Source organism: Hipposideros armiger, unplaced genomic scaffold, assembly GCF_001890085.2.
Source record: "Hipposideros armiger isolate ML-2016 unplaced genomic scaffold, ASM189008v1 scaffold_256, whole genome shotgun sequence".
In the NCBI taxonomy this organism is placed as follows: Eukaryota; Metazoa; Chordata; class Mammalia; order Chiroptera; family Hipposideridae; genus Hipposideros; species Hipposideros armiger.
Window position 1 is genome coordinate 1,602,624 of NW_017731606.1, and position 19,240 is coordinate 1,621,863.

The 19,240-nt window shown below is 38.3% G+C and overlaps 1 protein-coding gene across 4 annotated transcripts in view; it reads left to right on the forward strand.

The window, feature by feature from the left end:
* Positions 1–19,240, forward strand: part of SBF2 (SET binding factor 2) — a 429,728-nt gene that overhangs the window by 344,678 nt on the left and 65,810 nt on the right. For all 4 annotated transcript variants that reach the window (XM_019656204.1, XM_019656206.1, XM_019656207.1 and 1 more), the window contains 7 exons: positions 2,563–2,733; positions 5,438–5,700; positions 7,358–7,530; positions 8,760–8,833; positions 12,225–12,420; positions 14,941–15,068; positions 16,292–16,467. In XM_019656204.1, coding sequence (XP_019511749.1) covers positions 2,563–2,733; positions 5,438–5,700; positions 7,358–7,530; positions 8,760–8,833; positions 12,225–12,420; positions 14,941–15,068; positions 16,292–16,467 — 1,181 coding nt within the window. The remainder of the gene's footprint in view (positions 1–2,562; positions 2,734–5,437; positions 5,701–7,357; positions 7,531–8,759; positions 8,834–12,224; positions 12,421–14,940; positions 15,069–16,291; positions 16,468–19,240) is intronic.

Sequence of the window (19,240 nt, forward strand, 5' to 3'; positions counted from 1 at the left end):
TGTGTGTGTGTGTGTGTGTGTGTGTGTGTGTGTGTACATTCTCCATAAATATATATAAATATATATAGTCTATAAATAAATATATATGTAAATATATATCTATATATACATATATAGAGATATATTCTCTATAAATACTCTCAGATTCCTGTAGAGCTGTGAAGTTGTAATAAGAGATTTTTAATTGATGATAACTTTGTGTGTTGATGATTCTGAAAGCACTCTATGTGAGAAACTGTTAACTACTTGTTAATAGCTGTTTTTTCTGAGCTCATCTATATTAATATTAGAACTACAAAGTTTTAAGAGCTGCTGTTGGTCACATTGCATTTGTAAGAAATGGTGCTGCCTCTGTATTCCTGGGGAAGACAGTGGGAATTATGCCTTTATCTGTTTGAATTTCACACCTGTGATATCTCTTTCAGAATAGGCCTGTGTACTGCCACAGGGTCACTGTTAGGGCTTAGAGTGCTGAGGGGCAAAAGAAAAAAATGTGCAACCCGCATCCCAAGTATCTTCCAGCAAACTATAGAAGGAGCATGTGATTCACAGTGTCTGTGGCTTCTACTTACATACTCACGGCCCCACATGCATTTTGTCCATGATTTCCCCATAGGTGTATGGTAGCTATGTCTTAAATAAGCAGTCAGCATTATGAAAACCAACAATAATCCTTGTGCAACTTCCACTTGGGGAACTCCTGGTTATTGCTTCATGGTCAGCCCCAGTTTACAGTCATCTAATAGACATGTATCGCCCAGCTCCTCAACAGCAGTATATAGGCCTATCCTGAAAGGGACTTCACACACAGGATGCAGAAACACAGGCTTTTATAGGCAAAATCACAGCCACACCACTTCCAACCACACAGTTACTACATTTCATGATCTGCATGGTACCTATTCCAGTTCTAGGTTTAGTCTGCCCAAGACTAAGAAGAAAATTAGCATGTATTGAGCATATAATTTTTATAAGGTATCTTATACATCTGTTATGCATCCCTAAGAAATGAACCAACTTTTGCTATGTAACTGTTTTGTATATAACCTTAAAAGTAATATTCAGTGTCCAGCATTTCAGGAGAAGCTAATTCAGCTCATTAAATTGCTCCAAAAGAAAACTGATATTATGAGAAACTTTTGTTCTCCTCACTGAAAACAGATGAACCCGGTTCCAAAGAATAAAATGGACAAAAAATTGTCCATCTGTTGAGAATGTTACCTGCTGTGTACTGAGAAATGATGGGTTTTAAATTTTGAAACATCTTTAACTTTTAGAAGTGAAAGCAATGGCTGTGGAAAGATGACTTAAACCATTAACTGAAATTTGGCGGTGTAAATTCTCTGTAAAATTTTAAATGCAGGGAACTTTTGAAATCTTGCTCCTAGCATATGTTGTCAGTTTGGCTCAAATAAACTCTTATAAAAATTCAAAAAACTAAAATAAAATTCATTGTTAATTGAAATCATGTCAGAGGTTTCAAAGCAGAATATTACTTTGGGAAACAAAATCCTAAAGTGCAGAAAAAAAACAGACAGCAGTGCTAATTGGTGTTTATTTTATGATTTGCTTTCAGTTCCTTTGCAAGACATTTTGGTGTATTAAAACCAGGGGCTTTGGAACCAAACAAACTCTGGGCTTGAGACCTCGTTCTACCACTTACGTAATTGCTATATGGCCTTGGACAGTCGCTTAAACCTTTCTGAACTTCTGCTTCCTCTTCACTAAATTGGCAATAATAATGCTCATCTTACAGGATTTTTAGTATTAAATGAGATACGTAAATATTTATGAAGTGCCTCAAGTGGCTGCAGAGTTAGTTTTCCTTCCCTCTGTAGTTAATCATAGAGTAAGGTTTACTCTTACTCCAAAGCCCAGCAGGAAGTCCTGGAAAAGAAGTTTGGTTTGAGATTACCTTCCCATTCCCAGACTTGGATACCAGAAAATGCTCTTGAAGCCCAGGACAGTCCGCTAGAGCATATATGAGTCAGGCAGGAGCCTTGGAGGGGAAGTAAAGGGTTAGAGTGAGCAGGAGGGAGGGTGCAGTTCCTCTTCAATCCCAAACTCATGATATGCCCTCATTTTGTGTGTAAGGCCAGGCTGTTGGCTCACTCACATTCAATTAGTGCTCCTCAAAAATATACTCTAAAACCAAGTAGAAGAATTTTTAAATTATAGGAATTTTATGTTATGTCGTGATTGATAGATTTTATTATGTGTTCTAATTGTAATAAAGCTACCAACTCTACAGTGCCTACTGTGGATATGGTACAGTGCTAAGTACTTTCCATATATTCTCTAATTCATATAATATCTTTGATTTTTAGCTGTTGCTAAAATGTTCGTTTTGATAAAGTGACTAAGACCCTAAAGTTTTGCTAGCAAGTCCCAAAATGCCAGCTAAAAAATGAGCAAGCTGCTGTTTGCTAAACTTCTACTGCCATGAGGTATTGTTTAGATAAATCCTTGGAGCACATCTATGGTTAACTGTAGCCCCTGTAACTTTCTGAACTGTCATAACCCTGCCAGCCTCATGGTGATGTGTATTGTGTGTTCTCACAGAAACTTGCCCCTGGAGTCAGCCAGTTTGCTTACACCTGTGTGCAGGACCACCCCATCTGGACGAATCAGCAGTTTTGGGAGACCACCTTTTACAATGCAGTGCAGGAGCAAGTTCGCTCACTGTATCTCTCAGCCAAGGAAGACAATCATGCCCTACACCTGAAGCAAAAGGTAAGATGAGAGAAGAAAGGTACATGTATGGGTCTGGGATCCTGGCTTCAAGGAAAGCTTATTCAAATATCCCAGAGCAAAGGAAATCTAGCCACTTGGTACCAGTGTTTTTGGAGTTTATTTTAGGGAGCTCTGTGATGAGCATCTTTCTTCTGTTGATTTCTGTTGATACAACGTATTCTGTTGATGTTATATTTTTTCCATAATAACTTCTTAAACAGTTATTTAGCACTAGAATTGCTTATTATATTTTAATAAATAGGAATTCCCTAGAAACAATTCTAGGAAGTTGAACAGAAATAATAAATCTTTAAAATACCTAGGCAGATGCAATTAACTTCTTGAAGAAATGTCAAATAAAGTTAATTGACTCTAAAGTTAATGTAAAATTCAGTAGTTCTCAAAAGTATGCCTTCAGTAGTTCTGCTCAAAAGTATGCCAGCCGTAAATCTAGGTCTTCCTTTAGGAATATTCTACAGGTTTTTGTATATTTTCTTAGCATCAAATGTTTTAAAGAAAACATTTTAAAACAGAGAAAAAAATTGTTTTTAATTTGAAAGAGGAGTTTAAATTTTTCTGAAATTTTAAATTGTCGTTCACTAGCTGTCTGGTCTTGGGCAATTTATACTACCCTCTGTGCCTTATTTCCTTGTTAGTAAAAAGAATAGCTATGATTATTGTAAGATTTTAACACCTAATACAAGTAAAATGTATTGGAAGGTACCTGACACGTAGTAAATAATAGATGTTAGAAATTATTATTCTCATTAATTGAACATAAAGCAGCATTAAAGGCTGACTGTCAATGTTGATTCACTTTCAGAGTAATTTTTCATTCTACCTGCTAAGTTAACACATTGCTGCTGGTCCTTTCCATCATCCTCCATTTAAATTGGCCTTACGTTATGTGAGATAAATGAACCTAAATATCTATAGAAACTACACAGTAGTATTCAACATTTCCATGCCTTGTGTAATTTTAAACATATAATTGGTCTGCTATTGAATATGATAAGAATGGAAACTTTAATAACAACACTATCTGACATCTGATATTCCAAATTATTATTGTGACGGTTATAGTTAGTGTAAATTTAAAACTCAGACTTTCCTTTCAAAACACCAAATGCACTTGGATGGGTAACTTGTAGCAGATTCAGACACTAGTAGTTTGAGGTCTGCATCTCACACTAATTGGGCTGGTGCAGTGCTTTTGATAATTTTTTAAGCAGCTGTAATGATAACATTGATATATCTCAAAAGCCTTCATAGAGCAAACACGTGTCACTGCTTCTGTGTCCTGTATTCTAAAGAAGTCTGTCTCCAAGCTCCAGGTTAGATACAAGCAAGACTATAGATGTCCAGCTCTTCACAAGCTATAAAGTGCTATGCAGATGTAGGTTACTCTTATTATTTAACTTTTCACCCTGCTAGAAAACCACTCTTAACCCTCCATCAGTCACAACTGATCTCACAGATTCATTGCATACAAAGATGGCACTGTGAAATATATCTTTACTGTACTAAGTCACAACCACAACTGGTGATAGGTTACCGTAGAGGAGGAAGATACGGAAGCGATGAGTCACAATACTTAACTGCTAGATATTTGAAAATTTGTGTGCAATGAATCTGTGAGATCAGTTGCACCCAACGGAGGGTTAAAAATCCCATGGTGGTAGGCCGGCCGAGTGGCTCAGTTGGTTAAGAGCTCGCTCAAGAGTTTGAGCTCTGAGCAACAGCGGTTCGAGTCCAGCCCGAGCTGAGCAGCCACTGAGCTGCCAATAGGTAGCAGGATGGCTCAGCTAAAAAAAAAAAAAAAATCCCATGGTGGGCCTGCCGAGTGGCTCAGTTGGTTAAGAGTGCAAGCTCTGAGCAACAGGGTCGCCTGTTCAATTCCCACATGGGCCAGTGAGCTGCGCCCGAGCTAGGCTGCCAACAGGTGGCAGATGGCTCAGCTGATGAGAGCACTTGCTCCTAATAACAAGGTTGCCGGTTGGACCCCCGCATGGGATGGTGGGCTACACCCACCCACAACTAAGATTGAACACTGGCATCTTGAGCTGAGCTAGCTAGCTGTGCCCTCCACAACTAAGATTGAAGGACAACAACTTGGCTGTTCCCCTTTCCCAATTCCCCAACACTGTTCCCCTTCCCCAATTTCCCAATAAAAAAAATACTAACAAAAAAAATCCCATGGTCCCATGTGGATGATAATATATACCCATATACCCATGTGGATGATAATATTTGACTCCCACATTTAGAAGGAAATCTAGCTATGTATTTCATGACTTCGATACTCCATCTCCTTCTCCCAAAGAGCAGAAGAAAAGAAACATATCAGAGTATTAGTAAATGCTACTGGAACATTCATACTGGAGCATTTATAGGTACTTGGGTCAGTAATTTGTTACAACTGGCAACCAAAAAAAGGGATGGAGCCATGGAGATAAATAAATGCAGTGAAATATCAGCAATTAGAAGTATCCATCTGTGCTTTGCTACTTCCTCCTTGGGTTTCACTCATGACCTACTGGATCTGGGTAAAAAAGCCTAGGTTTTTGTTTTGTTATTATGTTTTTGTGTATGTTTTCATGTTTGCCGGTATAGGTCTTTAATAGATGAATTAGTTAAACATCTTCATGTTTCCTGAAGCTCGTATGAAGTGATGGATTTTGATTGTGTGGCTTTGTGTTTTTAGGATAAGCTTCCTGATGACCAGTATCAGGAGAAGACAGCAATGGACCTGGCAGCTGAGCAGCTCCGTCTTTGGCCTACTCTGAGCAAATCAACTCAGCAAGAGTTGGTGCAACGTGAGGAAAGCACTGTCTTCAGTCAGGCCATTCACTTTGCAAACCTCATGGTCAACCTTCTAGTTCCACTAGATACAAGTAAAAACAAGCTCCTGAGAACATCGGCACCAGGCGACTGGGAGAGTGGAAGCAACAGCATTGTCACAAACAGGTACCCGCATGTGGACACACAGAGATGCTCCTATTCTTCTTGGCTTGGCAGAGAATATAAAGTATTTGGAGCAAATACTACTGTACATATTTCAAAAATTAGCCATTTTTTCCAGCTTCAGACTTGCTCAGTTCTTCTCTATTAAAAGACCTTCACTTCATTCGACTGTTCTTAACCACCTCCCACATTCTCTTCTTTTTCATGAGCTGTTTTCTCAAATGTCTCACCCACTAGTGATCCAGCCCTTTAGTTACTCTCTGCCATAGCAATTTACAGAAAGCACTTTGGAAAATTACTAGTGACCTCCTTCTTGCCAAAGTGATTATTTGTTTCTTGGCCCTCCTTTTCCTCAGTTTGTCCATTGCATTTGCCTGTAACCATGTCCTTAGCCATGCCTGACTCTCAACCCTCCAACTTCCCATACCACTGAGAATGAAACCAGTGGATTACAAGGCCTGACAGGATCTGACCTCTGGCTACTGCTCTGACCATATTTTCTATCGCTTTTCTGTCAGCCAACCTGGTCTCCCTGCTAATGCTCATCCTCAGACACTCTAAGCATAATAACTGCCTCGGCGCCTTTGTACTTGTTCCCACATTCTAGAATACTTTCACTGAAATAGTCCTAAGAATCACTCCCTCACTTCCTTTAGTTCTCTGCTCAAATGTCACCTACCCAGACAGGCCTTCCTGACTTCCCTATCTTAAGTAGCACATCCATCACTCTTTCTCCTGCCTTGCTTTTTTTTCCTTCATGGCATTTTCTGATTTACATAGTGAGTGGCTGAGGTACCTAAGTTCCTTAATGCTTTGGGGTGGAGTGATAGCCATATTCACTGCTTATCTTTACTTCAACACTGATTCAGCTAACATGGTTGGACTTGGAGGAAAGAGAATTGAGTAGGTTAGAACATGCAAATGAGTCTTTTCCATGATTAGCAGTCTAAAAGAAGGCAGAGGAGGCAGGAGTATTTGTTAAATAGTGGGAACTGAGTAAGCAACAAGGACAAGGGTTGAACTGTCACATCTGCTCCATTTCAAATTAATTCCCTTCTCTTGTATGATTTTATCACGTGCAGAAGACTGATGGCTTCAAAGTGACCAAAAGCATTGTGATTCACTCAGAGAGAGATAAATACTGACAAGAGAAAGGTTCATAGGACACTTTGGCTCTTCCATTTGGAAGAATGTGCTATTTGCTGAAAAAAGTTTTTTTACTTTGCCTACCAGGGAACATGTCCCCCAATTGCCAAAGGCCAAAGATAGCCATATGACTGTCTGGCTCTATGTGGTAATTAACTTGGGAGGACAGGTTTTTTTTTAGAAGGTTCAAGTATCAGATAATGAATGAAAGCATCCCATTTTGCTTTATTTTCTATGGTTCCTGAGTTCCTTTTAGGAAAATTACAAGAAGGTATTCCTTATAAAAATAAGTCTGAGTCCAAAGGACAATGCTTGACAGTAGCTTTCAAATGTAGGTAAGCGGAATATCATGTTTCACTACTGTCAGTTAGAAAGGAGCCATGGAGTTAAGTGAGCTTCTACTTGAGTATACATCTCTTTGAGCAAGTTTAAATTGCTACGGAAATTGATTGTGATATAGTATAATTTGTCACATTTATGTACTGACCGTGATTTCTTTCCTTGACTTTCTTAGTATTGCAGGAAGTGTAGCTGAGAGCTATGACACAGAAAGTGGGTTTGAAGATTCAGAGAATAATGACATTGCCAATTCTGTTGTGCGTTTCATAACCCGATTTATTGACAAGGTTTGTACAGAGAGTGGAGTTACTCAGGATCACATCAAGAGCCTTCATTGCATGATACCAGGTAATCACTTTGCAGATATTAGAGAACCAAAATGTTGGAGATAATTGAGTAAGAATAGTTCTTATGGGTCTACTTTTTCCAGCATAACACCTGTAGTACTTGTTTTCCATGTAGTTTAGCCATGTTATTTATAGTCCTCCCTTGGTATCCACAGGGGATTGGTTCCAGGATCCCCCACAGATACCAAAATCTGTGGATGCCCAAGTCCCATATATAAAATGGCGTAGTATTTGCATAGAACCTATGCACATCCTCCTGTATACTTTAAATCATCTCTAGATTACTTGTAATACCGAATGCAATGTAAATGCTATGTAAATAGTTGTTATACTGTGTGTTGTTTAGGAAATAATGACAAAGAAAGCCTGTACATAGTCAATACAGACGCATCACAGGCCTAATTACATAGTACATGTCAGCAACAACATAACTTTTTTTCTGAATGTTTTTGATACACAGTTAGTTGAATCTGATGTGGAACCCATAGATATGGAGGGCCAACTGTATTTATGTTCTGAGTAGTTTTTTTAAATATTTTTAAATTGTGGTAAAATATATATAACATAAAATTTACCATTTTAAACCATTCTGAGTGTAAAATTCAGTGGCATTAATTACATCCACAATGTTATACAACCGTTACCACTGTACACATATATTACCAAAACTTTATTATGACTCCAAACAGACACTCTGTACCCATTAAGCAATAACTCCCCATTCTCTACCCCATAGCCCTGGTTACCTCTGATCTTTCTGTCTGTATGAATTTGCCTGTTCTAGATACTGCATGTAAGTGAAATCATATGATATATGTCCTTTTGTGTCTGGTTTATTTCACTTAGCATAATGTCTTCAAGGTTCATCCATGTTGTAGCATGTGTCAGAACGCCATTCCTTTTTAAGGCTGAACAATATTCCATTGTAGGATATGCCACTTTTTGTTTATCTGTTCATCTGTTGATGGAAACTTGGATTGTTTCCACTTTCTGGCTGTTGGGAACACGGCTACTATGGGTATTCACATAGAAGTGTCTGTATGAATCCTTATTTTCAGTTCTTTTGGATATATACCTAGGCGTCAAATTGCTGGGTCCTATGTTAATTCTATGTTTAACTCTTTGAGGAACAACCAAATAGGATTAGTTTTTAATTATAAAATATCCAGAATTTGTTTTAATTCTGCTTGTTTTGTGTTCTTTCATTTTGAATACTCTGATTCATCCTAGGAATTGTAGCTATGCACATTGAGACCCTAGAAGCAGTACATCGAGAGAGTAGAAGACTTCCACCTATACAGAAGGTAATTGTTTCAGACCACATACTTTCAGGGTATAACATCGCTTCTTAAAAAAAAACAACAATAGAATGTTGTGCCCCAGAAAGTAGCTTCTCCTAACATTTTACAGAGACCAGCTTCAGTTTTAATGATACATTAAACTTTCAGAGGAGTTTATCATATAGATCAGCGGTTCTCAACCTGTGGGTCGCAACCCCTTTGGGGGTCGAATGACCCTTTCACAGGGGTCNCCAGCAGCCGCAGTGAGCAGCCGTCCAGAAGCCAGCGACTGATCTGCCTCGCCCGGGAAGAGTGCAATGATGGTGCCAAATTGGGCCAGTGAAGCAACGTCCTCCACAAGTAGACTGAAGAACAAAACGACAACAACTTGTCTGTTCCCCTTCCCCCAATTCCCCAGCACTGTTCCCGTCCCCCCAATTCCCCAATAAAAATCTTTAAAAACAAGAAATTCATTTTCTTCCCCCATTGTATATAGTTGATTATAATACTAAGTTTTTCTTCTCAAAAATAGGTTGGTCTACCTCTATCAGATACCATCCAAGTCAAGAAGGTGTTATCTTCATAATGAAATTAAGCTAGGAGCTTAGGTGACTCATCTAAAAATATTCTATCAGTCAGAAACTTTTCAAGGTCTAACCCCCTTATTTACTGCTCTGTGGACTTTCCGTAGGCACCACCTTAGTGACTCACACTGACTGGCTGTCACTCATTCTTTGAAGACCACAGTTTCAAAATAAAACCCTTAGAAAATGTAGGCACTGAAGTAACAATTGCAGTTACTTCATCCACAGTTGACTGTACCATGGATGTAACCTACAATTTGAGTCTTTATTTGGTCATTGACAAGAGTCTTAAGTTTTTTAACGAAAACTTCAGTGAAATTCAGAAATTTAGGTCCCAAGATCTTGATTTTGTTGTTTATGGGAAATGCTTTCAAGATTTACTTTGCTTTTCATAATTCTAACAAAATAATTTTAAAAATGTTTTGTCTCTGGAGAAGTTGAGTAGATGGAAACCAAAGAAGGAAAAGATATACTAAAAATTGTAATTCAATGGTATTGTGGTTTCTGCTTTCAGTAAGAAGTAGTAAGAAGTAGTAAATAGTATGAGGAAAAATTTTTCTTGGAGTATTTACTTGGTAATAAAATTCAAGTTTATATCATTTAAAATCAGAGCTTCCTAATTGTATTTTTCCTCTAGATGCTCTTTATCATTAGAACAGTCTCTAAGATAGTGATAACATTATCCAAATCAGAGGATTTAAACTCTGAAGTTTAATCACACAAGGAAAGAAACATGCTCTTCCAGGGGACATACCCATGTCTTTTTTTTTTTTTTTAATTGGCGAATTGGGGAGGGGAACGGCACTGGGGAATCGGGGAAGGGGAACAGACAAGTTGCTGTCGTTTTGTTCTTCAGTCTAGTTGTGGAGGACGTCGCTTCACTGGCCCAAGTTGGCACCATCATTGNATAACAGTAGCAAAATTACAGTTATAGAGTAGCAACGAAAATAATTTTATGGTTGGGGGTCACCACAACATGAGGAACTGTATTAAGGGGTCGCGACATTAGGAAGGTTGAGAACCGCTGATATAGATCCTCATAAAAAGGATACTGAATAGTGGATTCAACAAAGGAACAATAATAACCTCTTGTTGAGTCTACTTTTATAGGCAGGGCATAAATTATGAACATTCTAACTTCCAAGCCAAGGTTTTATGCTCTGCCTGCTTCCAAAAAAAGGACTTAAGGCACTTACCATAAAACACCAGGTTCTTGAATCTGTATACCTTACAAGCACACATCACAAGTATCTGGGAAGTCTATTAAAAACAGAGTCCTGAAAACCACCTCTGCCTCCTGAAGTGGAGTACCCTGGGACTTGGCCTGGGAATCTGTATAGTAACAAGCCTCCCAAATGGTTATTTGGCAGCTAGTCTGGCACCAGATTGTGGACTGGGGTTCAGGACCCTTTTATCTATACAATGGAACTATTAAAAATAAATTCAAAGGAAATCAGAAGCCAGATGGATAGGAAAGATAATTCTATCAGAAATCTGAGACACAGTCATCGTTATACTTTGGCTTTACATTTAGCTCTGAGCGTCCTAGAGCCAAGAAAAAGAATAGTGCTGATTTATATAGTTTTTATTGTTAACTAAAAAATAAACATCTTCAAGAGAGATGGATTTAATTTAATTTTATTTTTTTAGTACTAAGCTCTTCAAAAGAATGTATCACGTGGTTTCTTATTTTGCAATGTGTAAATGTTCATTATTTGGCTGTTTATTGTGTTAATTCTCAATAAGAGCCAAGAAGGGTGGGTCTTTAAAGATGCCTCCATTTTTTTAAGTATGTATTTTTTCAGCTTACAAAAGTGACAGTGCTCTTTATATAAAATTGAAGCAGTAAAGAGAGACATATTGAATAAGTGAAAGTTCCCCATGGTCCTGCCTACCCCCACCCCAGCTCTATCCTTAATCATGATAGCACCACCTTTAATAGTTTGGTTCATAGTCTTTCTTTTTTTTTAATTTTTAAAAATTTATTTTTAAATTACCGTTGATATACAATATTATATTGGTTTCAGGTATACAAAACAACATAATGTTTAGACATTTATATACTCACAAAGTGATAAACCCAATAAGTCTATTACCCATGTGACTCTGTACATAGTTATTACAATATTATTGACTATATTCCTTATGCTGTACTTTACATCTCTGTGACTGTATATTTTTTTCAATTATAATTGACATTCAGTTTTATTGTATATCAGTTTTTGGTAAACAGCTTAGTGGTTAGACATTTATATAATGTATGAAGTGATCCCCCCAATAAATCTAGTACCCACCTGACACTATACATAGTTTTTATAATATTATTGTCTATGTTCCCCATACTGTACTTTACATCCCTGTGACTGCTTTGTAACTACCAATTTGTACCTTTTAATCCCTTTACCTTTCTTACCCAACCCAGTTTGGTTCATATTCTTATAATTTTCTTTTCTTTTTCCAAAAAGGGGATCATAATATACATACTGGTTTGCAGCTTGGTTTTTTTTTTTCACTTAACAATGTATTCTGGATAACAGTCTATGTTAATACATACAGATTCATGGCATTTTTAAAAATGATTATAGAATGTTGCATTGAAGATTTTAGTAATTTTCAATGATTTTGCTTTTAATATCGTGCTACAAAGAATCTTTTCACATTTGAATGCAGATATGTCATTGCTGCCTCTTCCCAAATCTGTTTTCTCGTTTTGGCTACCTGGGAAGTCTGGCTCAAGTTTGTTAGACCTGTAACTGAAAAGATGACCTTGTCTAAGTGTTGGAGACCCCACAAGAGTTGTGTTGTGTTTAAAACACTTTTTCTGTTGTTAGCCCAAGATTCTTAGACCTGCTCTGCTGCCAGGAGAGGAAATTGTCTGTGAAGGTCTTCGAGTCCTGCTGGATCCTGACGGACGAGAAGAAGCCACCGGGGGCCTCCTCGGAGGCCCCCAGCTGCTGCCCGCAGAAGGAGCCTTGTTTCTCACCACGTACAGAATTCTGTTCAGAGGGACTCCCCACGATCAGCTCGGTAGGACTCATAATGCCATCCGAACCTGGCTACCTGTGTACTACATGGGGTTTGGATTCCACCTCTGTACAGTGATTTGCAGATCATTTCAGGTTCAAAATAAGCCCTTTACCACATGGGTATTTTTTAGAAGACTTTTGTATACCACAGCTAATGATAATTTGGATCATAGAGTCTTACTTGAAGAGCCAGTAAGTTCATTGAAATGATCATAATTTCATGAGGCGGCATATTGTGACCTAGGAATATTGACAATATCTGGCTGCTAACAATGTCCCTGGCTGATTTTGCCCCACGTTTCTGAGTCCTACAGTTAACTGTAAGGCTACAATTTTCTCTTGTATAAAGTTAGGGAATTGAGCTTCATTGGTCATAATGAAATGATTCTCAACTTTGATTGTGATGAATTTCAGTTATCTACAAAGTTGGGGTTTTTTAAAAAAAATACCAGCTCCTGACCCAGCCCTAAACAATTGAATTCAAATTTGCATGAGGATTCTAGGAATGGGGAGACCTAGGCATCTGTGTACTTTTAAGCCCCAGAGGTGATTGTGATGCATGCTGAGGATCAGGAACCATAGGGATAAATGGTCCTTCCTCATCCAAAAGTATTCATTCAGTAGCTTTTGATTATGTACTATGTGCTATGCATTTTGTTAGACAGTAGAATTCAGATGTATAAAATGTAGTATCTTTAAAATCTCACAGTTGTATAATTCCTTATGTGGATAGAATCAAGATGGCTTATTATCTTGGACATAAATGATTGCTTACCATATAATAAGCAAAAAGCTCATAAATTTCAATAAACAATGTATCTATAGGAATAGTTGTGCTCATTTTGAAAAAGTGAAAATAGAGCAAAATTTCTCAGCCTACTCCTGTGATATTACTGTATATAAATTATATTTGTATTTGAAAGATTTTTTTTTTTAAGCTGAGCCATCCCTGTCGGCAGCTCAGCGGCAGCTCAGCTCAGGCCAGGAATTGAACTGCTGTTGCTCAGAGCTCACACTCTTGAGCGAGCTCTTAACCAACTGAGCCACTTGGCCAACCCAAAGATTATGTATTTTTAAAGAAACTAAATATCTAGTACTTAATAATTTTTTGTTCTATAACTTTTATGAGCTTAATGGCCATAAACATACATTTTGGGCATATATATATACATGAGACACTTGGTCATTTAAATTGCTCTAATTTATTTATTTTAAAGAAATCAATGCCATACTTAGTGTGAAAGCTTGTATTGTTCTCTTGTTTTTTCCTGTCAATTTGTGGGTTAATTTTACATTTTAGGAAAATTATTTTATCAGAGAAAACCTTTTCATTTGCCTCTTTTAGTGCCCTTTTAAAATTTCTAATTGAAAACTTCTCCTTTAATGACATATAGAAATCTGATCATTTTACATGTGTTATATAAGCATAGGTTTGAACTTAAATCCTATGTACATCCTGATTTTGTGTAGATTTTGTGTAGCCTCTTAGTGTGAGCTTAACATAAGAGGATAATCCAAATTTTGCAGGTTGGGAATTGATGGGTTCAGGGAATGAGGAATTCTGATGATAAGTGGCTAGTGTATGGGCACATAAGTCAGATAAAGCTGGCTCAGATCGCACCCTGGGGCTTTCTAGTTGTGGGGCCTTGTGTTGCTGCTCCTGTTCCATTACTGGTACCGCTGCGTGAAATGCCCTTCCTCCTCCCCCTGCACATCCAGACCTACACTCGCTTCAAAGCTCACCTTCTCTCTCACTTCCTCCAAGAATCATTCTCCAGCCATCTAGCATGCGGAAATTTTTGCCCTTTCTGAAACACTTAAAGCCTTGTTCCCTCAAACCTAAGAGCTAATTACATGTTGTTGTATTCTGTGTATGACTCTCCTGTCCCATGGGGAGCTGTAAACTCTCCAAGGAAGGCTTCACATGTGCCACTTCTTTCTGAGACTCTCATCTCCGTAACCTCAGGTAGTTGATAAATAATATTTTCTCTTTTTTTCTTTAATATTTAAACTCCTAAAAATCTTGGGCCTAAGCCCAGTCCTATATCTTCCAAAAGCACGTACACATAGTACAGCACCTTTACCACATATGGAAACAAACTTGAAAAACTTTTTCTCTTTTGCTTTATTCTTACATTAAAGATTGTGGTTGTCTTTTCAATATCTGCAGATACTACTTTCATTCTGTATGAAACCTGCCCTTCTTATAAGATTGCCTTAAACCAGGTGGTCTAGCATGGCACCCCAAGGTTGGGAGAATAGAGCGAAGGCAGGCAAGCTGTGACAGTTACTCCACTCTGCAAAGGGTTGTGTTTCAGGAGTGAATTGCCATGCAGTAAAATTAACGAATGTGATTCTAGAAGATCCATGGCATTTTCTCTCACTGCATTTCTGGGCATTGACCTCCCCAAAGGTTATTCTCTGGGCATTTCTCCACCAGAGGCTGATGAAATGAGCATCAGAGACTCTAGAAATGAGCTGTAAGGTGCTGTTGCTGAGTCTGTGTCCTGTCTTCCTACAGTCGGTGAGCAGACAGTTGTGCGAAGTTTTCCCGTGGCCTCCATCACCAAGGAAAAGAAGATCACAATGCAGAACCAGCTACAGCAGAACATGCAAGAAGGACTGCAGATCACATCAGCATCTTTTCAGGTATTAAGAAAGGGAACCATTCTATCATTTACAAGTTTTCTACAAATGATGTCATGGCCACTTTCTGTAGTCAGGTTTTAGTTAGTGGAGGAGAAGGATCAGAGGATCTGAGAGGGTGATCTTCAGCTGAGTGAACACATGAATGGTCTTGGATTTAATTCCTCATTTGATGAACCCTGTGGCCAACTCAGAGTGCCAATAAATTATCTGTCCATATTTAGTGCTCTTAGAAATTGAGATATACACAATTGACTCTTGTTCTCTGACAAGTTATACCTCAGTCTGTGTTTAATAAAGCCTTCAGATACAAAGTAATTTTCTTGGCAGCTGTTTCAGAAGGAAATGCTTTAAGGCTCCTCTGTGGAAGAGGTAAAACTCTAAGAATTATAACTGGGGCTAAAGCATTATTGGTGCTAACTGCATAACCTCTAATAAAGCAAAAGTTTTTCTAGGGCACACTGAGCATATTAGAACTGTGGAATTACTGATGCAAACCAGACATTGGAAGAGTGGTCTTTTCTTAGTTTTTCCTTTTTTTATAATTCTCAGTCTGTGATATTTTGCTCTTGCTGTTCTTCATGCCTTGCCTTTGACTTCTCAGATTTTCTAGGGCTCCAGTTCTGGCCTCATTCCTTCCAGTCAGGAAGCCCTCTCTAGTGCTTCCACTAATTGTGTGACATGTGAGGCTGCAGATCTCTAAGCGCCAGACCTGCTCCCATCACCTAACAGAAGTGACTTCCTAGGGATTTAGTCACTGTTCCAACTGCCCAAGGACTCTAAACTAGAATATGGCCTGGCTACACTGGTGGGATTCTAGTCACACCGAATTTTTTCTTTCTACATTTTTATTATCTCTGGGTAGGAAAAGATCTGATTAGACTTAATTCCCTTCTGGAACCAACAGCTGGGAAAAGAGGACATGTTTCCTACTTCAGCCACTTTAAGTTAATTTCCCTATCTCATCATGGAAAAGATAGTCTTAAAGCAACCCAACTTCAAGATTCATGGTTTTCCTTGCCAACTAACCATCTGTGGCAATGAAACCCGTCTGAGCCTTAATTTTATTTTTTAAATTAAAAACTATATTGTATACTACCCACGGTTCCTTCAGCCTCCAAACTTTCACATTTAGTATTGTTATTTTCTTTCATTTCACTCATTTGAGGGGAAGTTATCTGGAAATCCTTAACGCTACTGATATGTTTCATCTCTTTTGCCTCCAGTTGATTAAAGTAGCATTTGATGAGGAAGTGAGCCCAGAAGTGGTGGAGATTTTCAGGAAACAGCTGATGAAGTTCCGTTATCCTCAGTCCATTTTCACCACCTTTGCTTTTGCCGCTGGACAAACTGCCCCACAGATAATTCTACCCAAACAGAAGGAAAAGAACACTTCCTTTCGGTAAGAAGACAGTCATTCTAGTTTCTTCATTTCAGCCCTCCTGTAGCTGACTGTCGGGAGAAGAGACCTGTCTTTTGGGTCAAGATGTAAGGACTGCTCCTTTTGTTTGCTATTCTGTCCAGCCCACTGGACCAAGCTCAGAAAGTTATGGAACAGCAGCACCAGTACATGTAAAAAGTTTCAAAACCTAAAAGCTACAAGAGGGTTGACTGTCATGTCCATTGCTCATGATGCATTTTTAGAATGTGAAATTCTATTTTCTCTTTTTCCCATATGGATCACTTTCTGTCTTCGAGCAGTTTCTTTAGTTTTGTTAACATCCAGACGGAGTAGACAGTTTTGCTTTGTTCTAAATATGGGAACCTTTATTTTTCATTTTATTTTTTTGTCACTTTTTATTTTGATACAATTTCAAATTCACAGAAAAGGTACAACCTCGTACAAAGAATTTCTCTATGCCTTTTACCCAGATTCACAGTTGTTTATGTTTTGCTCCACTTCCTTTATCATTGTCTCTTTCATATATATATTTTTTCTAAACCATTTGAGTTACATCCATAACACCCCTTTATCCTTAAATATGTCAGTCTATATTTCCTAAGAACAAAGACATTATCTTACATAATGACAGTACAGTAATCACAACCAGGAAATTTAATTGGTGTGAAACTTCTGTTTAATTCAGAGTCCATATTTAAGTTTTGCTGATGATCCTTTATAACTACTTGTTTTTCCTGCCTGGTACACCATACAATCCAAGATCCGGCATAGTATTTAGTTGTCATGTTTCTTTAGTAGGAACCCTTATTTTCTGATGAAAATTTTTAGGAATTTATGTTGAAACTTTTAAATTTTAGTTATTACAAAATAACAATTGGTTAAAAATTCTCCTCAATTAGCGATAAAATATAGGGCTAAAATTTCAGTCGTTCATCATTAATCACCTGGTATTTGGGCATATACCAATACAAATTACATATTAGGGCGTACTCTGCAGACTTTGGAGAAAAAGCTTTTCCTTTACCTGAAATTAAAGTAGGCTCAGCATGATAGAAGAGTTGAGGTTCCAGACAGTATCTCATTTCTCAGTTGCAGAGCTAGCTACCTGTGCCACTGTTACCTAGTAAGCGAAAGAGACTGCACATATCCAGGTATGATATGCTGAAGTATGAACAGCTTCCTAGGTATTTAAACTGTGAACCAAGCATCTTGCCTTAGCACTGTGGAGTCACAGAGGAGCCTATGATATTCATTGTCCCAATCCTCTGTGGAAGAAACAAAGCTTTGTATGGTGTTTTATGTTTAGAATCTATCGGGGAAAATTTATATATATATATAAATATTCATATAAACATACATATTAAAATATATATATATATATATCTTATTGTATCAAGCTCGTACTATCCATCTGCAAAAGAGATATAGCAATTTAAAATTTAAAACATTTTAGAATTTTCTCGAGGGTATAAAACAAAGGATATATAGCTCTAGTTGAAACATTTTTTTAAAGTCTTACTGAGTTTAAGTTACACCTGAAGTGACTCACAATAGGCTTGAATTTAGGAAATACCAGTATTTTATGATTTCCAACAATTATCTAAAACATGTTTCATAACCCTCAGGTTTACATTTCAAATTACTAAAAACAGGGTCTGATAAAACTACTTAACAATAAAAGAATCCTTACATTTTCACCAAACGGCAAGAAAACACAAAGAGTTCTGTTCTTTGTAATGGAGAAGACCATAATCAAAAACAATCTTATTTGGGCCGGCCGAGTGGCGTGTTGGTTAAGAACTGGCTTGGGACACCAGAGGGCCCCAGTTCGGATCCCACATATGAGGGCCAGTGACACTGCCCTCTACAGTAAGATGCTGAACAACAGCTCAACCTGGAGCTGGGCTGCGGTGAGTCGCCTGCGACAGCATAGGCTGCAGCCCCTGCTGCAGTGGGTTGCCATGGGCTACCGTGTGTGGCCAGCAGCCAGCGTGAGCGGCCATCCAGAAGCCAGCGACTGATCTGCCTCACCCAGGAAGAGTGCAATGATGGTGCCAACTTGGGCCAGTGAAGCAATCAATGTCCTCCACAACTAGACTGAAGAACAAAAGGACAGCAACTTGTCTGTTCCCCTTCCCCCAATTCCCCAATAAAAAAATCTTTAAAAAAAAAACAATCTTATTTGAAACCTTCATCTCAATATGATTATTTAGGAAACAGGTTCTTTGTTTAATTCTCTGGATTGTAAAAACTCTGCACCCAGATTTTCTATCAGCAAGAGAGGGTAAACCATTGAAATAAAGCACTTTTAGGTACTTGTGACTTATATCCTAGTTTCCCTTTAGTTGAAGCTGATTCTCAAAAGGGTGCTCAAATTTCTGATTCCTTATTTTTCTCCTCTGAAAAAGGGGAATTATATTGTTTTTTTATATATTTCAGAAGGTTTACAGTGTGAGAAGGCAGGACACCACACATACACACTTAAAATATTTAAGAAATAAGGTGTTGGGGCCGGCCGAGTGGCGTGATGGTTAAGAACTGGCTTGGGATGCCAGAGGGCCCCAGTTCGGATCCCACATAACGAGGGCCAGTGACACTGCCCTCTACAGCTAAGATGCTGAACAACAGCTCAACCTGGAGCTTGGACTGCCATGAGCGGCTGTCCAGAAGTCAGTGACTGACCTGCCTTGCCTGGGAAGAGCACAATGATGGTGCCAACTTGGGCCAGTGAAGCCACATCCTCCACAACTAGACTGAACAAAAACGACAGCAA